Source organism: Primulina eburnea, chromosome 13 (assembly GCF_022965805.1).
Source record: "Primulina eburnea isolate SZY01 chromosome 13, ASM2296580v1, whole genome shotgun sequence".
In the NCBI taxonomy this organism is placed as follows: Eukaryota; Viridiplantae; Streptophyta; class Magnoliopsida; order Lamiales; family Gesneriaceae; genus Primulina; species Primulina eburnea.
The window spans coordinates 26,624,746-26,648,616 of record NC_133113.1 but is presented as its reverse complement, the minus strand read 5'-3'; the positions used below and the strand labels follow the sequence as shown (position 1 = coordinate 26,648,616).

Below are 23,871 nucleotides of genomic sequence, written 5' to 3'. Positions count from 1 at the left end.
AACCTAGCGAAGCTCCAAATACAAGATGTTACTACTTGCTATATCCATTCCCTGCCCAACCTCCTCTTCTGAAAGGTTAATAGCTAACAAACTACATGCCTAGTATTCTACAGAACATTTAATTTATACATCTTCCGTGAGATCTCTGCCGGGCAATTGTATTTCTGCTCAAAGAGACTGTTTCACCCATTCATAACGTCCCGGGAGAGGTGAATCATTCACAAAGTCGAAGTTGTATCTGTAAAAATTAAAGTAAGAACAAAACGGGTCACTCCACTAAACCACAGCCTAGTTATGAAGTGTTTAAAAGAAGTTGAAGCAACTTACTTTTCTATAAAATGGCGTTGCATGGCTTGCTCCTCAATAGCAAAGAAATCCTCCAACTCATGCAGTGCAGGCATGTTTACGAAAACAGCATTTAAGGGCAACCTTTGGCTAGGTGCCCTCGAATGCACCTTTCGAGTCGAAGAGCAGGGGGTCCCTGCGGCCCTAGTTGAATTACTGGGAGTGATTTCCTTAGTGCTCCTGCTGAAGATAATAGAGAATTTTTTTTTAAGTTTTTCCGCTATTCAAATAACATCATGCGACCATACCCTATCAGGTCATCACATGAAGGAACATTTGATAACAATGAGATGAGACTTGGATGCATGAATGGTACAAGAAGAGCCACCCAAAGTACTAGTTTTGATCTTATGGTGGCCCCATCAAGAAGACATATGCTGCAATCACGGATAAGGGTTAGCTGCCATCATGACAGTACAAGACAAACAAAATTTATCAAATAAATTTCTTCCTTTTTTACCGTCAAATCCTACGAGAAGCGAATATTGCTTCTGGGTAATGTAAAATGTAATGTGAAAGTAACACAATCTAGGTGAGTGATGAGCAAAGGCTAAATATTGGTGAACCCTCTCACATCCCAAGGGCAAAAATCCCAGCAAAGGGTAGTAATCATGTCGTCATTTACCTACTGCAACAGTACAGGAAAACTAACCAAAGTTTAAACATGGCAGCGTTGTGTAGGCGAAATGAAACAAAAAATGGAACTATAATTTTTGTGGGGTACCCGCCTATGTGCTTATGTGTTGTCATTTTTACAAGTGGGGCAGTAAAAGATTCACAATCCGAGATCGTTTATTTCATTAAAAATAAAGGTACGATTGATTTTACTCAATTTCCACATTTGACATAAAATACTAAAACAACGCAACTGAAAAGGAATGAAAAGGATATTTCAATTAATACTCAGCTTCTCATGTGAAAGGAAACATAATTTGAAACTGAAAACAGTTGCAGCAGTCAGCATCCGTTTCAGTGAAGAAAAAACTGGAGAGATTGAAGAAATCGAGTCACAATTATTCCAACCCAAAAAAAGAAAACTCTAATTAAAGATTTATAGAACTCAATTCAGAGCACAAATGTATATATAGATATACTATTTCTGAAGAACCAGAGATTTAGACAGCAAAACGAAGGAAAATCATGGACAATAATCTGGCCTGGGAAAAAATAGTTCGATATCTTTAATTCATCAAAATTATTCAGATCACAAGAATATGTGAGCACGTTAACTCTGACATGAGTAAAAAAACTTGCATGCGTGAATGTACCTGTTAGCTTCAGTATCAAGATTATTTTCACCGAAAGAAGCCTCGATTTCCAAACCACCCGCCCCTACCGAACACGAAATCAAAGCTGCTTCACAGCACTCCTCGCGAGTTCTGTCCTCGGAGTGTTCCAGTCCTTGATCTTCTCGCGAATTATGCTGATGCGGTGGCGGCTGTTTCTCCAGCCGCCGCGAGCGAAGCTCCAGGTAGCACGAGTCGTTAGGCGGAGCAGCAGTAGAAGCGGCGGTGGACTGGAGACGCTGGAGAGCTAATGTTTTGGCGCGAGTGCGTACGCCGAGTGGTGATGACTGTGACATCTCCATGACCGCCGTGTCACCGGCAGTTTTAGCTTTCCTCATGTACTTCCCCATGTCAATAAATTTCACGAATACGTGAGAATGGGGCTTTATATGTCAAATTAGGTTAAATATCGAAGGAAGGAGGGGGGGCGCCGTTTATATAGTGCTTAGCAATAATTCCCCCTGATTTATATATATGGCAAAAATTTGTGTGAGACGGTCTCATGGGTCGTATTTGTGAGACGGGTCTCTTATTTGGGTAATCTATGAAAAAGTATTATTTTTTATGCTAAAAGTATGACTTTTTATTGTGAATATCCGTAGGGTTGACCGTCTCACAGTTTAAGATCCGTGAGACGATCTCACATGAGACACATTATATATATATATATATATATATATATATATATATATATATATATATCGTCTAATTAATCGTCCGTAGTTATTAGGTAGTGTGTCATTTGTTGGATGACAAAAACTTGTGTGAGACGGTCTCACGGATCGTATTTTGTGAGACAGATCTCTTATTTGGGTCATTTATGAAAAAATATTATTTTTTTATGCTAAGAGTATTACATTTTATTGTGAATATCAGCAGGGTTGACCGGTCTCACAGACAAAGATTCTTGATACCGTATCACAACAGACCTACTCTTGTTGGATAAATTTAAATTATAAAAATCTTGTTATAATTAGGTCTTGAACGCAATGTGTTGTCTAAATTGCAAAATTTGTTCATGAATTATTGTATCTAATAATATTAACTGTACTTAAAAGTATTTTATGTCAAAGATAAAATTGATTTTTTAACTGGAATAGATACCGATTAAGGTATATACACAGTCCATAATGTGGTGTACATATGAACTATTTTTTTCTCGCTTGTCATTTGTTGTATGTTAGTTTCTCTCTTCACTCATTATTACGTTAGAGACATTTTTACGAGGTTGAGGTTGATCGTCTCGCGAATCAATTTAGTATTGTGATGTTTTTTGAGTTAAAATCACTCTCAGAATGTATGCAAAGATTAAAAATCTCCTTCCAAATGTGATCTAAGTTACATTTAAAGTTTGCTGGAACAATTTGTAAACATGCCCTGCCTAATTCGTTAAGCTGACAACTCTAATTTTCTTCATTGAATTCCGAAAATCAAGATTTTCCTAGTTTTCATAAGAACATTTATAGTTTTGTTTTTTTGTTTTTTTTACTTTCTTGAAATATTGACTGTTTGAAAGAAAAAAAAAGAAAGAAGAAGAGAGGTAAATAAAAACAATGGCGTTTTCTTTCTTTTTTTTTTTTTTTGGCTTTTTATTATATTATATCATATTATTTTATTATTTTAAATTAAAAAAAGAAACAAGAAAGAAAAAGGCACGGCCATGCTCAATCATAAAAGAATTATATATTGACAAATCCCATTTGACGTGACTAGGAATCTCAATCTTTTTTCACAAATATATAATAAAAAGAATAACAAAAATAAAGAAAATCATGTCTTTTCTTGACATGCATGCTTTCTATTGAAATTCCATATATACATATACATATACACACATATATATATATATATATATGGAAATAATTAATCATGATTTGTTTTAAAAATTCAAATTTTGTACGTATAATTTCAAATTTCAATTAACTTAGCTAAGATTTTATTAATCCATCCTTCTTCTACAAACATCGAGTGCGCGTAAAATGACTGTTGTACCCGAATGAACTTCAATTTTATGATTAAGAGGGGCCAATCTAGACAGTATACAATTGATAGCAACAATTAAGGGCTTTTGAGCACCAAAATCCAAATTAAATGTAATTATACGATGAAATTATTGTTCTTTTAATGTAGAGTAGAGTTATATTAGGACTGAAATAGTGGCTTCTTTTGAATAAAATAATATACTATTCTCTATACTAGTTTTTAAGACTTAATCTCTCTACATTGCTATATAATTATTTAAGTTGGAGTGGGCTAAAATTAAATTATCTTTTTTTAACAACGGATCATTTATTGATTGAAAATAAAAATAATAATAAATTTTAAATTATCGATGATTTATAGCTCATATGACATTAAGATTCTAAATCTGGAACGAGTTATCAGTTTGGATATCACCTCTCCCTCGACTATTAAAAAAAATAAACAAAAATCTGGTGGAGATTTGGAAGATATATTTTTATTTTTTGAAATTTTAGGGCATAGAAGCTAAAAGTTTTTGGTGGAAGTTTGAAACAATTGCTGTAGCCATTAGGCCACTATTATTTCTTTTGTCCTAAAAATTGGGCTAAACGGTAATTATTATTTTTGTAGCCCACATTCCAAATTAAAACGTAACAAATCTACAACGTTAACGTTGTTGTCTAATTATTGACGGGGAAGGAATGAAATTGAAACAGGACACGTACAACATTAGCAATTAATTAACGTTTTTGTCTTTTGTGTAATTATTAATAAAAATGGGCTTAAATTTGATAAGTATATCTTATTAAAAAAAATTAGTAAACCGAAATATCTTATATTTTCAAAATATTATGAAATTTGTTAACGAGTTAAAAACATCAATTTGTTTGTTCAAATTATAGCTAAACTTTTATATTAAAATTTAAAGAGCTAAATTTTTTATATGTGTTGTGAAAAAGTAAAAATTTATGGTAAAAAGTAAAAATCTCAAACTCTCAAAATTTACCAAACTACACACTTTATAATATTTTTCTCTCTACTCAATTGTGATTTTCTTCACAAATGAGAGATCTATTTATAGGAAATCTTTACAAATAATCCAAAAATAAAATACATCATTACCTACATCATCACACACTAATTTTCAATATTTACAACTCTTATTTTCAACATTCAAATATTCAACATTCAAATATTCAATACACAAATTTTAAATATATTTTTCAACACTCCCCCTTGTGATGATGATCATAATGATTGTCTTCATTACGTGTTTTTATACTGCCTCGTTAAAAACCTTACTAGGAAAAATCCATTGGGATAAAAACCATAGTAAGGGAAAAAGAGTGCAGTCACGTAAACTCCCCCTGATGTTGACATGAACAATTCTTCACAAATTTCGTAGATTGCGCATCCCAATATTATATATGTGCTTTCTGAATATTGTCATATGAAGTGCCTTTGTGAAGAGATCTGATAAGTTTTCACTTGATTGAATGTGACGAACATCAATACATTTATTCTTCTCTAGCTCCTTGGTGAATGCGAAGAACTTAGGAGGAATATGTTTAGTTCTGTCGCTTTTTATGTATCCCTCTTTCATTTGAGCAACACATGCAGCATTATCTTCATATAGTATCACAGGCTTCTCGTCGAATGATAATCCGCATGAGATTTGAATATGTTGGGTCATTGATTTTAACCACACACATTCACGACTTGCTTCATGTAGTGCAATAATCTCGGCATGATTTGATGAAGTTGTTACGAGCGTTTGTTTCTGTGAACGCCAAGAAATTGCAGTGCATCCACGAGTAAAAACATATCCAGTTTGGGAACGTGCCTTGTGTGGATCAGATAAGTATCCAGCATCGGCATAACCAATTATACTTGGATTAGCATCTTTTGAATACAAAAGTCCCAAGTCTGTCGTTCTTCGTAGATAACGGAATATATGTTTAATTCCGTTCCAGTGTCTCTTTGTTGGATATGTGCTAAATCTTGCCAACAAATTTACGGCAAAAGATATATCAGGCCTTGTACAATTTGTAAGATACATAAGGGCACCGATAGCACTTAGATATGGTACTTCTGGACCAAGAATATCTTCATCTTCTTCACATGGTCGGAATGGATCCTTTTCTATGTTTAATGATCTAACAACCATTGGAGTACTTAAAGGATTTGATTTATCCATATTAAAACGTTTAATGATCTTTTCTGTATAATTTGTCTGGTGAACAAACATTCCACATTCTTTTTGTTCAATTTGTAAACCCAGACAATACTTGGTTTTTCCAAGATCCTTCATTTCAAATTCTTCCTTCAAGTATATGACACAACTTCTTGAATTTCCTTATTCGTTCCAATAATGTTTAAATCATCAACATATACATCAATAATTACGCATCCGGATGTTGTTTTCTTAATGAAAACACAAGGGCATATTGAATTATTTACATATCTCTTTTTCATCAAGTGATCACTTAGTCGATTGTATCACATTCGACCGGATTGCTTTAACCCATATAATGATCTTTGTAATTTCACAGAATAACATTCTCTGGGTTTTGAACTTTGTGCTTCAGGCATCTTAAATCCTTCAGGGATTTTCATATATATATTACTATCAAGTGATCCATATAAGTAAGCTGTAACAACATCCATAAGACGCATTTCTAAATTTTCAGATACTGCCAAGCTAATCAAATACCGAAACGTAATTGCATCCATCACGGGAGAATACGTTTCTTCATAATCAATTCCAGGTCTTTGAGAAAAACCTTGTGCAACAAGTCGAGCTTTATATCTTACTATTTCATTTTTCTCATTTCGCTTTCGAATAAAAACCCATTTGTATCCAACAGGTTTTACACCTTCAGGTGTAAGGACTATAGGTCCAAAAACATTACGTTTATTTAGCGAATCCAATTCAACCTGGATGGCTTCTTTCCATTTTATCCAATCCTGCCGATTTTTACATTCACCAAAAGATTTTGGTTCATGATCTTCATTATCATTTATGATGTCGATTGCCACATTATAAGAAAATATATCGTCGATTTCTTCTATATCTTTTCGGTTCCATATTTTTCCAGTATTAATATAATTGATAGAGATTTCATGATTCTCGTCAGTTTGTGATTCTGACAGAACATTTTCATCATCATGTGTTTCTTCAGGAACACCATTCTCTATTTTGTGATCATCATGTGTTTTTTCAGGAACATCATTCTCTATTTTGTGATCATCGTGTTTCTCTATGAATTTTATTTTTCGAGGATTTTTATCCTTGGAACCGACTGGCCTTCCACGCTTCAGGCGTTTTACGACATCATGACTTTGTCCAATTTGTTTCTTTGGAATTACAATTCGAGCAGGAGCATTTACAGCATGTATATATGATTTAGTTACCCCTTTTGCATCTGTAAATGCATCTGGTATTTGATTTGCTATTCTTTGCAAGTGCACAATTTGCTGTACATCTTTTTCACATTGTTGTGTTCTTGAATCCAGATGTAACAATGATGATACATACCATGTAATTTCCTTTTCGGTATGTTTCTGTTCTCTCCCCTAACATTGGGAAGATTTCCTCATTAAAATGACAATTAGCAAAACGTGATGTGAACACGTCGCCTGTCTGAGGTTCAAGATATCGAATGATTGATGGACTATCATAACCGATATAAATTCCAACCTTTCTTTGAGGTCCCATTTTCTTTCGTTGCGGTGGTGCAATAGGCACATACACCATACATCCAAAAATTCTCAAATGAGAAATGTCTGGTTATTTACCAAATGCAAGCTGCAATGGGGAGTATTTATGATATGCTCTTGGTCTGATGCGAATTAATGAAGCAGCATGTAAAATTGCATGTCCCCATATAGAAATAGGGAGCTTTGTTTTCATAATCATTGGTCTAGCAATCATTTGCAGACGTTTAATCAATGATTCAGCCAATCCATTCTGTGTATGTACATGAGCAACAAGATGCTCAACAATGATTCCCATAGACATACAATAATCATTGAAAGTCTGGGAAGTAAATTCACCATCATTATCAAGTCTAATTTTCTTGATTGTATAATCGGGAAATTGATGCCTCAATTTTATTATTTGAGCAAGTAATCTTGCAAATGCAACATTTCGAGTTGACAATAAACATACATGTGACCATCTGCTGGAGGCATCAATCAATACCATAAAGTATCTGAATAGTCCACATGGTGGATGGATTGGTCCACAAATATCACCCTGAATACGTTCAAGAAACATTGGTGATTCAGTTTGGATTTTGACTGGTGATGGTCTTATAATAAGTTTTCCAAGAGAACATGCTTTACATTGAAACTTATTATTCTGAAAGATCTTCTGGTCTTTCAGTGGATGACCATGTGTATTTTCTATGATTCTTCGCATCATTGTTGAACCAGGATGTCCCAATCGGTCATGCCAATTTGTTAATATTGAAGAATTATCAACTACCATGTTTGATTCAATGGGACTTATATGTGTATAATGCAATTCAGTAGGGAGCATTGATAGTTTTTCAATCACATATTCTTTCCTGATTTATATGTGATAAGACACATATATTTCTCATTTCCTTCATTCATTGTTCGAGTATCAAACCCATGGGAATATATATCATTAAAACTCAACAAATTTCTTTTCGATTGTGGTGAATATAAAGCATCATTGATCAAAAATTTTGTACCATTAGGTAACAAAAATTGTGCTTTACCACATCCTTTAATCAAGTCTACAGGACCTGATATTGTATTCACCGTTGTTTTTGTTGGTTTTAGTTCCAAGAAATATCTTTTATCTCGGAGGATAGTGTGCGTTGTACCACTATCGGGTATGCAAACTTCAGCTTTGCTCATAGCATTTTCCATATTTGAACTTCAAAAAAATATGCAATGAAATAAAATTACTGACAATAAATATATAAATATAACACATATCATAATTGTACAATAAAACATTATTATATGAATACATGAAAAACAAATTATTGTACATTTATATTCTACCACTATATTGTTCATTTTCAGAAAAATCATTGAGAAAATCTGCAGCATCAAAATTGTTCATTTCTATCACACCAACATGTTGATCATTTCCAGAGAAATCATTCATAAAATCACCAGCATCAAAATGAGTTGAATCACTCAAACGGTCACTGCGTTCAGTGAAGTTGGTCTCCTTTTCTTTCCCCTTTAATGATTCTTTATAAAGTTTGCAAAGATGCTCAGGGGCTCGACAAATACGGGACCAATGTCCTGGAGTACCACATCTGAAACAAGAACTTTCATATCTTTTTGAGTGATTCTCATTAACACTTGTATTCTCATGATGCCTTTTTCGGTGGATGGTTTGGGACGCTCTTTTGAGATGAGTTATAAAAATAACTATCTCTATTGTTTTCAAAACCACGGCCTCGACCACGACCACGGCCAATTCCACGTCCACGTCCACGTACCTCGACCTCGACCTCGACCTCGATCAAAATCTTGTCTTTGAATTTGATTTTGGTTTCGAGGTTTAAATTCATTTTTACTTACAGCATTTACTTCTGGAAATGCTGTTGATCCAGTGGGTCGGGACTGATGATTTCTCATTAATAGCTCGTTGTTCTTTTCCGCCACAAGAAGACAGGCGATGAGTTCAGAATATCTCGCGAATCCACGTACTCTATATTATTGCTGTAGAGTAATATTTGATGCATGAAACGTGGAAAATATTTTTTCAAGCATCTCAGATTCCGTGACCTCATGTCCACAAAATTTTAGCTGCGAGATTATTCGATACATCACTGAATTATAATCACTGACTTTCTTAAAATCTTGGAATCTTAACATATTTCATTCATCACGGGCGGTCGGAAGTATAACTTCCCTTATATGTTCAAATCTTTCTTTCAATCCTTTCCACAGAGCCATAGGATCTTTTTCGATGAGATATTCACATTTTAATCCTTCATCGAGATGTCGACGTAAAAATATTATAGCTTTTGCTTTTTCTTGTGACGAAGATATACCATTTTCTTTAATGGTCTCTCTTAGACCCAATGACTCAAGATGCATTTCTACATCTAGAGTCCATGGCATATAATTCTTTCCCGTGATGTCGAGCGCAACAAATTCGAGCTTTGTTAAATTTGACATGGTGGTACTAAAAAATTAAGATACATTTTATTAGTTAATGAATATTGCAATACAAAGTAATGGATAAACAACAACTACAAGCATTTGTAAAAATAGAGAAAACACACGAGGAGGATATTCTCCGATAAATAGAAGACTCGTGAGTATGATAACCAAAATAATTAAAAATAATCTTGAGAAATTCATCTTCTTCTTTCTTCGAAAAATTTGATGAAGAATAATTTTTAGAGAAGAAGAGAAAGTTGGAGTGATTGAATTTGTTTGTGAGATGATATTTATAGGGCAAAAACTAGCCGTTTGTTGCCGTTTATGACCGTTGGTGTACAAAAAATAAATGTATGTATTTCTATAATTTTATGGTAATAATATGATGTATATAATATTAGACATGTTTAAATAATTATGTATATCATATCACATTATTATAATGAAGTGTCATAATTTATTTTATTTAAAAATCTTGTAGGCTTTTATACTTGTCGTACCTTTTACCGGGAGTGTGGGATGTCGTCTTAACATCCTCCCAGGATTTATAACAAGTTTTTGAAAAATTTATTTTTATTATTTCTAATAATAACATTATATTATATATTAAATAAATACACAATAAATAAATAACAGTAAAATAAATATTATTACTTTTGTTACCTTTTTATTCTGTTTGGAGCTTGGAAAAGTATGTAGGACTTTTAGAGCTTCGTGCTGATAACGTGTTGTGAAAAAGTAAAAATTTATGGTAAAAAGTAAAAATCTCAAACTCTCAAAATTTACTAAACTACACACTTTATAATATTTTTCTCTCTACTCAATGTGATTTTCTTCACAAATGAGAGATCTATTTATAGGAAATCTTTACAAATAATCCAAAAATAAAATACATCATTCCTACATCATCACACACTAATTTTCAATATTTACAATTCTTATTTTCAACATTCAAATATTCAACATTCAAATATTCAATACACACATTTTAAATATATTTTTCAACAATATGTATATATATATATATATAGTGTTAGGGTAGCATATTAAAAACTTCAAATATTTGTCCATGCGTATTGAACCTCTTCAAAACATAGAACGATGATGAGAAGGCTGTGTATCTTTTTTTTTCTCCTTTATACCTTATTTTAATCTAGAAAAATATGATGGTATTACACACATACATATACATTTGTACTGTGGAAAGTTATCTTTAAATTTAACATGTTACTTTTCACGATTACTTTCTAGTAAAAATATCAAAGTCAGGGATTCGGATCTTCTGTTGTAGCTGAAAAAACAGCACCATGTGCTATGCATTTTTTACACGAGATGATAATCTGAAAAATTGTCAGACGACACGAGCACAGGTTCAACAACAGCAGATCTAAATCTCAAAATAAGGTAGTTCTTGCGACTTCTCTTAGAATTGGAAAAGGCAAGATTAGACTGGTATGAAGCTTAAAAAAAACAGTAATAATAAAATTTGACCTTTTGATAATCAACCAGTGATAGTAATTATAGGTTGTGTTTGGATGGAATAATTTGAAATTTATATATTTATTTTTTAAATAAACTGTACAAAAGAAATTAAGTAAATCTTCATACTTACTTAACTATAATCAGTACATATTTACGTACTACAATTATACTAATTACAATTAATTTCAAATCCTTAGAATATTGGAGTCATTCCAAATTTATTGTGAAATGAAAAACTATATTGTAAATAAATGGAAGACGGATTAGAGTTCCTCTATTTAACAATGAAAATAAATTTGAAATAATGAATTTCAATTAACTCAATCCAAATGCAACCTAATAATTTACATTATAGTCTTCCGATTAACTCGATCAAAAATAAAAACAAGCTAATCAGCAACTCTTTTTTTCGAAAGAGGCGGGACGATTTAATGTATCACATAAGATATTATCTGGTTTAATTTCCCAAATAGACGATGCAATATGGACTAAGTAATTTCCTGTTCCTCATTTCTTGGATATCCAAGAACTCATTTTCTTTGAATCAGAAAAAAACTAATAGTTCAAAAGAAAGAATATCTTTCCCCTTGTCGCAATCTTACAGAACTTTAAAATTGACAACTCTATTTATTGCTATGCAAAAAGCAGTAATTAAGTATAAATAAAATTATGTTTAGTCAACCAATTTCACTTTGCATAATTTATGAGTACAAGAATAAATCAATACCACTTGTTGAGCCTGTATTCAGAAGGCAGCCTTCGGTCAGTTTGAACAAAGAAGTGGCGGCAACTATTTTGCAAGTCCGGAGATTTCAATAGCTATCCACTTTGAGAAGCGTTGATCACACCAGTGTAGGCTTCAAATCACATCGAAATCAGAAATTCGCAGTGGAATGGTGCTGGCTATCGTTCTGATTTTCCTCTGTCTCGGAAGAGCTGATAAGAGTATCGTTCTCAGCATCTTCGTTGGTGTTAACTAATATTTGCGTGGTGTTTCCTGAATCTCCCACATCATCACGCAGGGCATCAGAGAAGGCTGAAATGGCCTGCAATTGTCCTCTTAACAGCCTCAACATCATCTCGTGCATAGTACTAGATTTCAGGATTTCAAACTTGTGATCTGAGGTGTGTTGCTGATTAAACCGGCCCTGAAGCTTGGAACTAGTGGAGTAACAAGCCTTACAGAGGTCGTAGCCTATTTCCTCTACACAGTCTTTGCATTTGTATCTATCACCGATTATTGGATACATCTGCATGCAGGACAGTTTTGGAGGATGATATAATACATAAAAGACCGTGAATAACATGTAACAATAGAAAGTGTGCTACGAAAAAATGAATCAATGAATTATAAGCCTTGTAATGTTTTTTGCTAAACAAAATATTGAAGGGTTCCAGGTGAAAGTTCCCAATCATCTTGGCTCCTTTATTTTAGATTGTATCTCTCTTTAATGACTTTTCTTGGTTTGATAAGATTTTTACCATCTTAGAGGTTAGACCCTATCCTCCTCTGTGTACATAAACAGAATGGGGTCTGCCTAAACCACTTTTGATCGGTGGTTTTGTTAGGGCCTACCTTACTGCAATTACAATTTTAGCTGGTCGCAAAAAAAAAGAGAGCTAGCTGACAGCAGAAAAAGATTCACAGACTAACAGAGCGCAAATTACTAGAACCACAAATATTTTAATAACTGAATTGAGTTAGCAAATCAACATACCCCGCAAGCGTCACAACCAACCCCAATATGGAGCTTTGAGCTAGCATCCCACAACATCAAAGGATCTTCTCCAGATGAGAGTGGAAAATGGATTTTCTTTTCGTCAGCTTCCGATGAGCCTGAAAACCACATGTTTATATCAGAAATATTAGTACTCAGCAGCGCAGGGCTAGCATCAGGGTCTTACAGTATGTCCACAAACAATTAAATATTTTTCAACGGCGGTAACAAAAGATCTCAGAAAAATTTGCTGCATAGAGACAAATTTAAACTTGTAAAGCAAAAATATAAAATGGAATCTTTCTCTAATTAGACTTCCATAGAAATAGGAAAATTCTGTTGCTAATGATGATTTTATCCACTTTCATTCTACAGATTAAAAATTCCTTTTTTTATGCATATAGTTATAATAAAAGAACAGATGCAAAAGAAAAGTGCAAATTAAACAAAACATTTCTACCATAAGATACCTAGGAACACAACCAAAAATACTAAAATGGCAATGAAATCATACAAGCACTTGGAGTCTCACGAGGAAATTGCTCTTGTTTCATCTGTAGACCTTTCCGCAGCCCATATTCTTTGGGGAATTGTTCCTCCAGAAAATGATCAAACTCCAAGCAGACTTTTGGAATGTCACCCGGATGCGGATTTTGACAAACTTCACACATGAGTATCTCATTTGTTCGTGGGAAAATGCAGCATTTACAAAATACTGAAAATATTACAGGTGATGGGGTTTAGACTTTAGAGGTCATCTCAATTATAAGGTTGACAATAAATTTTTTTTCCCCAAAAAAGATCCGAATGAAATGGTGTCAACAAATCATACCGTGACCACAATTAAGAACTGCAGGTCGGAAGAGCACACGCTTACAGGAACCACACAATACTTCATCGGCTGAAACCGGCTTCCGAGTTATAAGATTACTATTTCCGGGATTCATATTTATATCACTGACACTGATAACATTAGTTGTCAAAGTATCTTCTTTGTGAGATTGTAAGTTCGGCATGCCAGTCTCCAGACGAACTGGATCAGGTCCAACCTGCTCCATCCTCCCTGGAATCTCCTCTTTTCCTATAGAACACGGATTGGGTGATAAATCAGCTCGAGATATGCATGGTTGCAAAGAATCAGGAGACTGGATCACTGGTTGTAATTTGTCAGTGGGAACAACAAGTTGCGGCGAGAAGTAGCCCATTAACTTCTCATCTTCTGCGATGTGAAAAATCATCAAATTGTTTAGGCCACTGGCTGAACTTGCATCAATTATCATCAACAAATACTAAAGAACTATAATACAGTAAAGCTTACCTAAAATTTGGTTTCCTCTTCTCTCACTTGCAACAGGATACATTTTCAAGAGCATCAAATGAAGTGTCTGACAAATTGAAGGAAAATGATAATACCGGTTCCTACATATCGGACAACGGGACTTGTGCAGACCACTCATGGACTTATGAATACACCAGAAACAGGAGATATGACCACATGCTGTGACATATTATAGGAAATAATTAGTTACAAGCTAATATACCTGGGGGTTCTTTATATGTATAACAGAACAAAACTTTACCTAACACAACTGGCTTGTACAGAACATCTCTGCAGAAGAACATGAAAAAAAGTTTAATTGACAACAGTGTTAAGCGTGAACACACTTGAGAAATTTCTGAAGCAAACAGGGATGCATACAAGTGTAAGGTATGAACATGCACTGTAAAAGCAATATGAAATGTCCACGGAGATTCTTGGAAACTTCAAAGACTACATAAAGACTTAAGCGTGATATACAAACCAAGATGGTTTCTATCCATTCATAGCAATAAAACTAGAAAGAACAAACGGAAATAAGTTCACAAGTCACAACAAAGCAAATAGAAGACCCCAATAGCAAAAATCAAAAAGCGCAAATCGACAAACGAAGCGAGATAAAAGCACCAGAGTAATTCTCTCCTGATTTCGCACCATGACAAAGTACGCATCACTAAAAACATAGAAACACAAGGAGCGTATTCAAAATTGTGCATCAATTCTTAGACCTTTTTCCTCTCAAATTGAGATAAATGGCAAACCGACGATGATTGCATCAATAAATCGGAGCAATGAATCTCAAATTAAAACAAAACCGCCGCTTGACCAGAAAAACAAACTGGCTCTTCGTGCAAACAAATTGGGGAAAAAAACAACGAAATACCGTCGAAATTACCGGCAAACACAGCAAATAAATGCTTCGTGTATCAGCTCCGATCCATCATCATCGGATTCATTCGCCATCTCTTGAAATTTGTCCGAGAATTCCATATCGGGCCTGCGTGACAGAGAGGTGAATCCAGAAGACCCAAAGATGATGGAAGAAAGTCAAATTAAGTTCGTATATATATATATATATATATATATATATATATATATATATATATATATGACGTAATTTAGAGTTTCTACATATCTAACTAATTATCCCGGTTCAAGTTTCATTCGAGCCGGCCTTCGTTAAAAACTAGTTTATATTTTTTTTTATTAATAATCAAAAATTTATACAGTAGTATTTATATATATTTATTAATACGAACTTGTAGATAATGATAAAAATATTATAATAATTTTAAAAAACTGGATGGGTATTGTAATTATAAGTGAACTTATGAATTTATTGAAAAATAGGGGTTTATGTAATTTTTTATTAGATAAAAAATTACTTTTGATTGTCTTTTTTTTTTTTTTTTTGAAAATTAAAACATGTTATACAACATATTATAATAGGTTTCAAAAAAAAAAAAAAAACATATTATAATAACAAACCATCACGTGAGTTATTATTCAAGAACATATATTTTTCAATTTAATTAGTAATCGTACATCAGTTCAAAGATCGTGTTTCGATTGTTCTACCATGTTATAATCATTATCTCAATAATTATATTTCTTGTCATCAATGAAAATCAAACTCTTGATTTTGATTCTGAAACTAATTATAGGTTCATTGTTTATCATTTTTTCAATAGTTAAATCTGACGGTAATTACGCAAATCAAAGCTTCCCAACAGTACATTAACTAAAACAACATATTTCAAATATTCTACCAATTAGATATAATTATTACATTCAACAGAATAAAAAAATATTTTAGTAATTTTATTTTTTTAAAAAAAATAAACACTTAAGCATAGTTTGATACACATGATAGGATAAACATGTGATATATAATATAATGATAAGTTAAGGATAAATAAGATGTAGGATATTATATTTAATGTTTGGTATTATTTTAATAAGAGTGATTAAATTTATATATTATATTGTAATGACAAGATTAACCTTATCATAATAAATTTTATAATTTCAAATTTGTTGATTGCGTTCATATTTCTTATTTGTTCATGCGTCGACAGTGTTTGCATGATTTATTTTTATTTTACCTAATTTTATATATTATATAATATGATAATTGAGCCCTTAATTTTGTGAGCCAAGTCAAATATAAATTTTTAAGGTTAATCGAGTGATACTAATAATTTTATTGAGATTCATACAGATCATTTATATAATTATCTCGATTTCATTTATATATTTATCATATTATATAATATATAAAAATAAATAAAAATATTTATTTAATTTTAATCTACCTACAAGTAAAATGAGAGAACAATATGGTTTATGATTTTTATATATTTAGGGCAATTAAGTCATTTGTGGTGTTTTTCTCATTAGGCTAAAATTATCACATATCATAAAAGGGATACTTTATCCCTATATAAAATTATTTATCACGAGCTCATGACAATATCATGAGCTTTCTAAAAATGTACCAAACATGGGATAAGAGATGATTATTTATCAATCCCTCTCTTATCCCATGTACCAAACTGTACATTAAGGTATTATACTTATAGGTAAGTTGCAGTTTTTTTGCAACAATTTGTTAAATTTTTTTAGTCAAATGAAAATAATATTTTTGTGATTTTTATATTCAAAATTTTTGTAATTTGAAATGAATATTCTTTTTTTGTAAAATTCAAACCATACCATACCACTAAGAGTCTCAAGAATTGTAAGACTTATATATAATATAAAATAGATAGCAAACACTTATGTGAGACGGTCTTACGGGTCGAATTTTTGAGACGGAGCTCTTATTTGGGTCATCCATGAAAAAGCATAAAAATGCTTAGAGTATTACTTTTTATTGTGAATATGGGTAGAGTTTATCCGTGAGACGATCTCACATGAGACCCACTCGAAATAGATATATCAAATTTTTTTAAAAAATTTAGATAGATTAATTCTTAAAAAATAATAAAATATTATGATATAGATCACTATGTCTCAAATGTTCGAATATACAATATCCATTTTTTATATAATATCTGAGGTCTATCGTCAATATAATATAAAGTTTATGTGGTACAATGTTGATAGTTGGATTCACAGATACCCCACATACATCGATAATATAAAGCTTATTTGGCACAATTTCGATCGTTGGATTTAGAGGACGCCCTCACCCATCCAAATGGCCGTCATGGTGAAGGAGCCAACGAATTTTTATAATGGCTGACCAAGGCAAGGGTACGTTGAAGTTTTACCCAGAAGTTTGCAAGTTCAATGTTGATGTCTTAGAAAGACAATGGTCATCTTTGGACTTGAACAAAAAAGAGAACCAAAAGTAAAATCAGCTTCCAATTAAGATGCTCTCGAGAAACTGAGTAGAGTCTGGCATCATCAGTTAGTTAGGGTTCATGTCATCCGACCGAGATTAATTTAGTCTGGCCAGGATTTATCTAGCTCGACCAGGGTCCTCTCGCTCGACCAGGGTACAGGTCACCCCGATCAGTATGAGTCACCATGTATAATTAGCTTGACAATTAGTACCCACGACAAGATCAGACTAGTATGGGTCACCATGCATCATTAGTATGAGAATCAGTGGTCAATGCTCATCACAAGACCAGACCAGCATGGGTCACCATGCATAATTAATATGCAATCAGTGCCCATGGCAAGACTAGAATAGTATGGGTCGCCAAACCTACTGATAGAGGACATGACATGAGCAGCCGTCAGAGGACTTGGCTTGAGCATATATCTAATTATGAACAATGTAAGAATATGATTTTTTTTTTATTATTATTAATTATTAGTATTAGTATTATATTTATTAGCCATTATGGAGTTCAAAACATTGAAAAACATGAGCTCAAAACATTGAAAAACAAGAGTTCAAAACATTGAAAAATCATGAGTTCAAAACATTGAAAAACAATTGTGCCCAAATTCTTGACTAAAATAATTAAAATATTTTAAAGCATGCATTAAATTATAAGAATTATTCTCCAATCTTACCTATAAATAGATGTGTTGAGAATGAGGGAAGACACACCATAAACCTCTCAATCTAGAGCAAGCTTGAAGCTTGAACACCATCAACATTTTCTTGAGTGATATTTTCGAGCTAGAAATTCTGTTCATTTTCGAGAGAAACTTTCAGATCCAACGGTTTATTCAAATCTAATCTCCACCGTTCATATTACACTTTCATATGTTTTAAACATCATATCAAAATTTCAGCCTCATCCATACGGTAAAATTTTGTGAAACCCTTCGGCAAGAAAACTGCTCGGATTCCGAACGAGTTTAGCTAATTTACGGATTTTCGGACGATAAATTCAAGCTTGTTTCTTCCGTAATTTTGGAACACCTTTCTGTAAGTGGGCTTATGTTTTAAAGTATTTAAGTATGTTTTCGAAAATTCGGTCGACATGATATATTCCTTCGATTTGATATATGAATATTTCGTTTTGATAATTTGTTAAGCATGTTTAAATCAATTTCAAGTGCATGTTCCTTTCGTTTCAAAATTATATTATCTTCATTTCATGTTATATTCTAATATATATTCTTAAACACCAATTTAGTGTATTCTAAGAATTATGTTTAAAGGCACTGTTATGATTCAAGTTAGAAATGGTAAAAAGGAAAATTTTCCTAAAACATGATAAGATATGACAAGTTTATGACCCTGATGCGGTGGGTAATAATAACCGATATAAGGCCTCACCCCTTAGAGGAATTACATATAGGGGACTGATCAGTAACACCATGGATAATAAGATGAAATAACAGTGCAATACGAATAATTTATGTCTATATGCATATGCTAAGTTATGTTTGCTCATTATTAATATCATGTCTTGATTTTGTTGTGACTAATTATTGTGACATGAAATTCATTTAATATTTACATAAATATATATAAGTTATGTCGTATCTATCATTTTATTGTTCCGACGTTTGTTGAGACACGGAAAATTTCGAATTGTTAAAGATCTATATATGTATATCTTTGTGTTATTGTGATCGATCGGCCCCCACTTGCTGAGTATTTCACAAAATACTCACCCTTACACCTCTCACTCCCAGATAAGAATGAAAAACAAGTTGAAGAAGAAGAGCAAATGCATTTCTGGGGATGGTAACAATGTTTCTGTTGATCAAGATATACTTTGGAATTTGGCTATCTTTTATTTTTACGTTGTTCGCTTCCGCACTCGTTTGTTAAATTGATTACGTTGTAAAGACATTGTATGTTTTATGAAAAAGACTGGTTTGGTTGTACACTGTACTACGAGGCTTGTTGATTTACGATTGAATAATTGTAAAACAACGCCGGATGTCAACTCACCCCGGTATCGGGACGTGACATTTAAGTGGTATCAGAGCCCTCCAGGTTCATAATCCGGCTGGGAAATTGCCATAGGAAATTTGACAAAGTCAGTTTTTGGCAAGACCCTAGCGACTTCCTACCAATGAACAATATTCACTATTCTTATCGTGACATCTGAAAATCACAAAATTCTATTGATGAAGCGTCCTAAATCACGTTTTGCCGTTTTTGGTAATAATCGTGAATATCATAAACTCCTTGTTCTAAGCCTTTCCATTGGTTTTATTTCAGGAAATGGCTTCCCGTACTCGTGCTGAAATACCCAAACGTATGCGTGAACTCGCTCTTAGTAACCACGAGATTGCAATGGCAAACCTTAGAGCTCAACTTTATGAAGAGCAACAAAAACACCAAGAGCAATTGTTGGCCAAAGATTTGGCATATGAAAACTTGAAAAAGGAAAAACAAGAGTTAGAAGAGATCAAAGACCATTTTCAGGCTGACGTACAAAGGTTTGCTTACTATCTCAACTCAGAAGAGAAAAATCACGAAATGACCAAAAATAAACTAGAGGCTTCCCAAACAAAAGTCCTTGAATTGAACAAAGAACACCAACAAATGCTAGAAGAATCCCAAGCACTCCAGTCTCAAATTCAACAAAGTATACTGATGGAAAATCAACGTCGTCAGCAAGATGAGGCAACCATTCAAGAACTACAGAATTCAGTGCACAATTTGACTATGCAAAATGAACAATTACAGAATTATGTTCATCATCTTGAGGATGCCATCATTATGGCATTGGAGCCGGAAGTAGAACCGGTAGAAGAACAGATGGAAGATGAAGTATTAGGAGATGGCGAGGTTTTAGATGATTGAGTATTTAGTATCGTGACTATTTGTAATAAGGATTGATAATCCATTTCCTTTCTTTTACTTCTTATCATTACACTTCTGAAAACTTTGATTTGTATTGCTTTTCCTTCTCATTGGAATCAATAAAAAGTTTATTTGATCTATTCCTTGATTGATTTCATATTTGAGTTAATCTTCAATATTTTTGTACATAATTATTCAAACATCTTAGAAATTCTCATGCGTGTAGGAAATGGCAGAGAGACCCTATCGTAGCAACCGCAACCCGCGATATGCCAATCGCAACAATGATTGCAACAACAATAACAACGAAGATACACCACCAGCAGCAAGAGTTGGCCTTAGCAGAGAAGATTTAATGGCCATAGCAACCATTGTGGCAACAACCATCCAAGGAATGAGCCATGTAAATACCAACATTAATCAGCCACCACCACCTCCACCACCGAATGGAATCAAACACCATTATGAATCTCTTCGGAGGAATCGAGTCCCAACGTTTGACGGCAACCCTGACCCAGAAGTTGGTCAAGGCTGGCTCAAGAATATTGAGACACAACTCCAATTGCTTGAAGTGCCAAATGAACTAAAAGTGACTGTGGTGACACCATTCCTAGAAGAAAAGACGGCCAAATGGTGGGAGACAATCTCAGCAAATATGACAGAAGTCGGACCAATCACATGGCAAAGATTTCGAGAAGCATTCTTGAAACAATACTATCCACCAGAGTTGAGATTAAAATTGTTGAGTGAATTTGAGAATTTTACTCAAACCCCGGATATGTCTGTTGTGGAGTACACTTCTAAATTCAACTCCCTTGGAACCTATGCTCCTGCCATCATGGCAGATGATATCCTGAAGATGCATCGTTTCAAACGTGGTCTGAACAGCCGTATCCAATCAGCTCTGGCAGTTTACCAACCCACAGGTTTTGATGATTTAATGGGAGCATCCATTAGAGCTGAGACTGATATCAAGCGCCGAGAAGATGAAAATAAAAATAAACGACCTCTCACTGGACAATCTTTTCAAGGTAAACAACCAGTTAAAAGGTCAAACCAATCAAGTGGACCATTCAAGAGAACTCCTTCCAATTCAACTATGACATTCTCAAGCATAAAACCGTGTCCATTATGCAACTACCGACACATTGGAGAATGTCGAAGGAACACTGGTGCTTGCTTCAATTGTGGGAAGATGGGACATCGAATTGCTAATTGTCCTGAACCATTAAAGAAAATGACATGGTCAAACACTAATGATACCCCCAACAAGCCAAAGGAGAATAAGACCAATGCTCGTATGTTTGCCATAACTCAAGAAGAGGCAGATGATGCAAACGATGTCGTGGCAGGTACCATTATAATCAATAAAATTTCAGCTTATGTGTTGTTTGACTGTGGTGCCACTCATTCATTTATTTCTAAGAGATTCACTAAGAAGTTAGGGCTTATACCAGAGATACTTGTTGAACCTTTTAGAATTGCTACTCCCACCAGTAAAACAATTGAAACACATAAGATACATCGGAACTGCATAGTATATATCAATGAACACACATTCAACGCTGAATTGATTCAAGTTAACATGGTGGAGTTCGACGTTATTCTGGGAATGGATTGGTTATCCAAGAGTCATGCAATAGTAGATTGTCGGCATAAGATTATCAAACTCCGAACTCCAAGCCAAAAAGAAATCACATACCATGGCAAGGCTAAGAAACGTAAATCCCTCCTTTCTGCATCTCAAACCTGGAAAGCCATGAAGTCTGGAGAAATAGTTTATCTAGCAATGGTAAACGAAGTAAAAGAAGGAGTCGAGCTCAAGATAGAAGATATTCCAGTGGTACAAGAATTTTCGGATGTTTTTCCAGAAGAGCTACCTGGAATGGTTCCGGACCGTGAGATAGAATTCGAGATTAACTTGGTACCAGGTGCCACACCAATATCAAAGGCACCCTATCGAATGGCTCCAGCAGAACTCAATGAACTAAAAGAACAACTTCAAGAGTTGTTAGACAAGAAACAAATCAGACCAAGTGTCTCTCCTTGGGGAGCTCCAGTCTTATTTGTAAAGAAAAAAGATTGAAGTATGAGATTGTGTATCGATTATAGAGAACTCAACAAGATCACAATCAAAAACAGATATCCTCTCCAAGGATAGATGATCTTTTCGATCAACTCAAAGGAGCCACAGTATTTTCCAAGCTTGATTTGAGGACAGGATATCATCAACTGAAGGTCAACCCAGAAGACGTTCCAAAGACAGCCTTCAGAACAAGATATGGCCATTATGAGTTTACAGTAATGCCATTTGGATTGACAAATGCTCCAGCAGCTTTCATGGATCTCATGAACAGAGTATTCAAGCCATTTCTCGACAAATTTGTAGTGGTATTTATCGATGACATTCTCGTATATTCCCCAAGTGAAGAGGATCACAAAGAACATCTTCACCTGACTCTTCAGATGTTAAGAGAAAAAGAGTTATACGCGAAATTCAAGAAATGCGAATTTTGGCTAAAAAGTGTGACTTTCTTAGGCCATATCATTTCAAAAGAAGGAGTATCTGTGGACCATAAAAAGGTGGAAGCAATCACTGGCTGGCCGAGACCTAAGACAGTAACTGAAATTCGAAGCTTTCTAGGATTGGCAGGTTACTATCGAAAATTTGTTGAAGGTTTCTCTTCAATAGCTACGCCTCTTACAAAACTTACACAAAAGAACTCAAAATTTAACTGGAGTGAGGAATGTGAAAAGAGCTTCCAAACGCTCAAGGAAAAGCTTGCATCTACACCAGTACTGGTTCTACCCACTGAGGACAAAAGCTTTACCATTTACAGTGATGCATCAAAAGAGGGTTTAGGATGCGTACTCATGCAAGAAGGAAGAGTAATCGCATATGCATCAAGACAATTGAAGCCGTACGAGAAAAATTATCCTACTCACGACCTCGAACTAGCTGCGGTAGTTTTTGCCTTAAAAATTTGGAGGCATTATCTTTACGGCGCCAAATGCGAGATCTTCACAGATCATCAAAGTCTCAAGTATTTGTTCACACAGAAAGAATTGAACATGAGGCAGAGAAGATGGATTGAATTGTTAAAAGATTATGATTTAACAATAAGCTATCATCCGGGCAAGCAAATAAGGTAGCTGATGCTTTAAGTAGGAAAAACATGGGTAAAGTGATCCTAGCTTCACTTTCTGCACAACCATGCCTTCAAGAAACAATCAAGTTAAGACAGAATCAAGATCCTACTTTGACAAAACTTAAAGAACAAGTCAAAGAAAAGAAGTCACAAGATTTTCATATAGACGAGAAGGGAGTTCTGTGGATGAAAGGACGATTGTGTGTACCAAACATCGAGA

The 23,871-nt window shown here is 33.9% G+C and overlaps 3 protein-coding genes across 6 annotated transcripts; 1 reads left to right on the top strand and 2 right to left on the bottom strand.

Moving 5' to 3' along the window:
- Positions 1–21: 21 nt before the first annotated feature.
- LOC140809484 (cyclin-dependent kinase inhibitor 3-like) lies at positions 22–2,052 on the bottom strand. Of its 2 annotated transcripts, none has more exons than XM_073167131.1 (3): positions 1,614–2,052; positions 328–528; positions 22–238 (listed from the first exon to the last, which is right to left on the bottom strand). In XM_073167131.1, the coding sequence occupies exons 1-3, from the start codon at positions 1,979–1,981 to the stop codon at positions 169–171; spliced, it is 639 nt and encodes a 212-aa protein (XP_073023232.1). In that variant the 5' UTR covers positions 1,982–2,052; the 3' UTR covers positions 22–168. The 2 variants fall into 2 exon arrangements, with proteins under 2 accessions (XP_073023232.1, XP_073023233.1); XM_073167132.1 differs by having other exon boundaries at positions 328–525.
- Positions 2,053–11,832: 9,780 nt separating this feature from the next.
- Positions 11,833–15,324, bottom strand: LOC140809777 (E3 ubiquitin-protein ligase PRT1). Of its 3 annotated transcripts, none has more exons than XM_073167500.1 (7): positions 15,154–15,324; positions 14,533–14,561; positions 14,271–14,450; positions 13,785–14,171; positions 13,467–13,667; positions 12,953–13,071; positions 11,833–12,484 (listed from the first exon to the last, which is right to left on the bottom strand). In XM_073167500.1, the coding sequence occupies exons 3-7, from the start codon at positions 14,407–14,409 to the stop codon at positions 12,110–12,112; spliced, it is 1,221 nt and encodes a 406-aa protein (XP_073023601.1). In that variant the 5' UTR covers positions 14,410–14,450; positions 14,533–14,561; positions 15,154–15,324; the 3' UTR covers positions 11,833–12,109. The 3 variants fall into 3 exon arrangements, with proteins under 3 accessions (XP_073023601.1, XP_073023599.1, XP_073023600.1); XM_073167498.1 differs by having other exon boundaries at positions 15,166–15,321; XM_073167499.1 differs by having other exon boundaries at positions 13,485–13,667; positions 15,166–15,321.
- A 5,407-nt stretch (positions 15,325–20,731) lies between these two features.
- On the top strand, positions 20,732–23,597 carry LOC140810411 (uncharacterized). Its single transcript, XM_073168276.1, has 3 exons — positions 20,732–22,512; positions 22,860–23,391; positions 23,493–23,597. The coding sequence occupies exons 1-3, from the start codon at positions 20,732–20,734 to the stop codon at positions 23,595–23,597; spliced, it is 2,418 nt and encodes an 805-aa protein (XP_073024377.1).
- The last annotated feature ends 274 nt before the right edge of the window (positions 23,598–23,871 follow it).

Coding starts and splice junctions, on each gene's coding strand:
- LOC140810411 (XM_073168276.1), top strand. CDS start 20,732: ATGGCAGAGAGACCCTATCGTAGCAACCGCAACCCGCGATATGCCAAT. Junction 22,513..22,859: donor AAAGAACAACTTCAAGAGTT/GTTAGACAAGAA, acceptor TCTCATGAACAG/AGTATTCAAGCCATTTCTCG. Junction 23,392..23,492: donor TACTCATGCAAGAAGGAAGA/GTAATCGCATAT, acceptor AAAAATTTGGAG/GCATTATCTTTACGGCGCCA.
- LOC140809484 (XM_073167131.1), bottom strand. CDS start 1,981: ATGGGGAAGTACATGAGGAAAGCTAAAACTGCCGGTGACACGGCGGTC. Junction 529..1,613: donor CTTGATACTGAAGCTAACAG/GTACATTCACGC, acceptor TATTATCTTCAG/CAGGAGCACTAAGGAAATCA. Junction 239..327: donor CAACGCCATTTTATAGAAAA/GTAAGTTGCTTC, acceptor TAATTTTTACAG/ATACAACTTCGACTTTGTGA.
- LOC140809777 (XM_073167498.1), bottom strand. CDS start 15,260: ATGGAATTCTCGGACAAATTTCAAGAGATGGCGAATGAATCCGATGAT. Junction 13,668..13,784: donor AGTTCTTAATTGTGGTCACG/GTATGATTTGTT, acceptor TAATATTTTCAG/TATTTTGTAAATGCTGCATT. Junction 12,485..12,952: donor TTGGTTGTGACGCTTGCGGG/GTATGTTGATTT, acceptor TCCTGCATGCAG/ATGTATCCAATAATCGGTGA.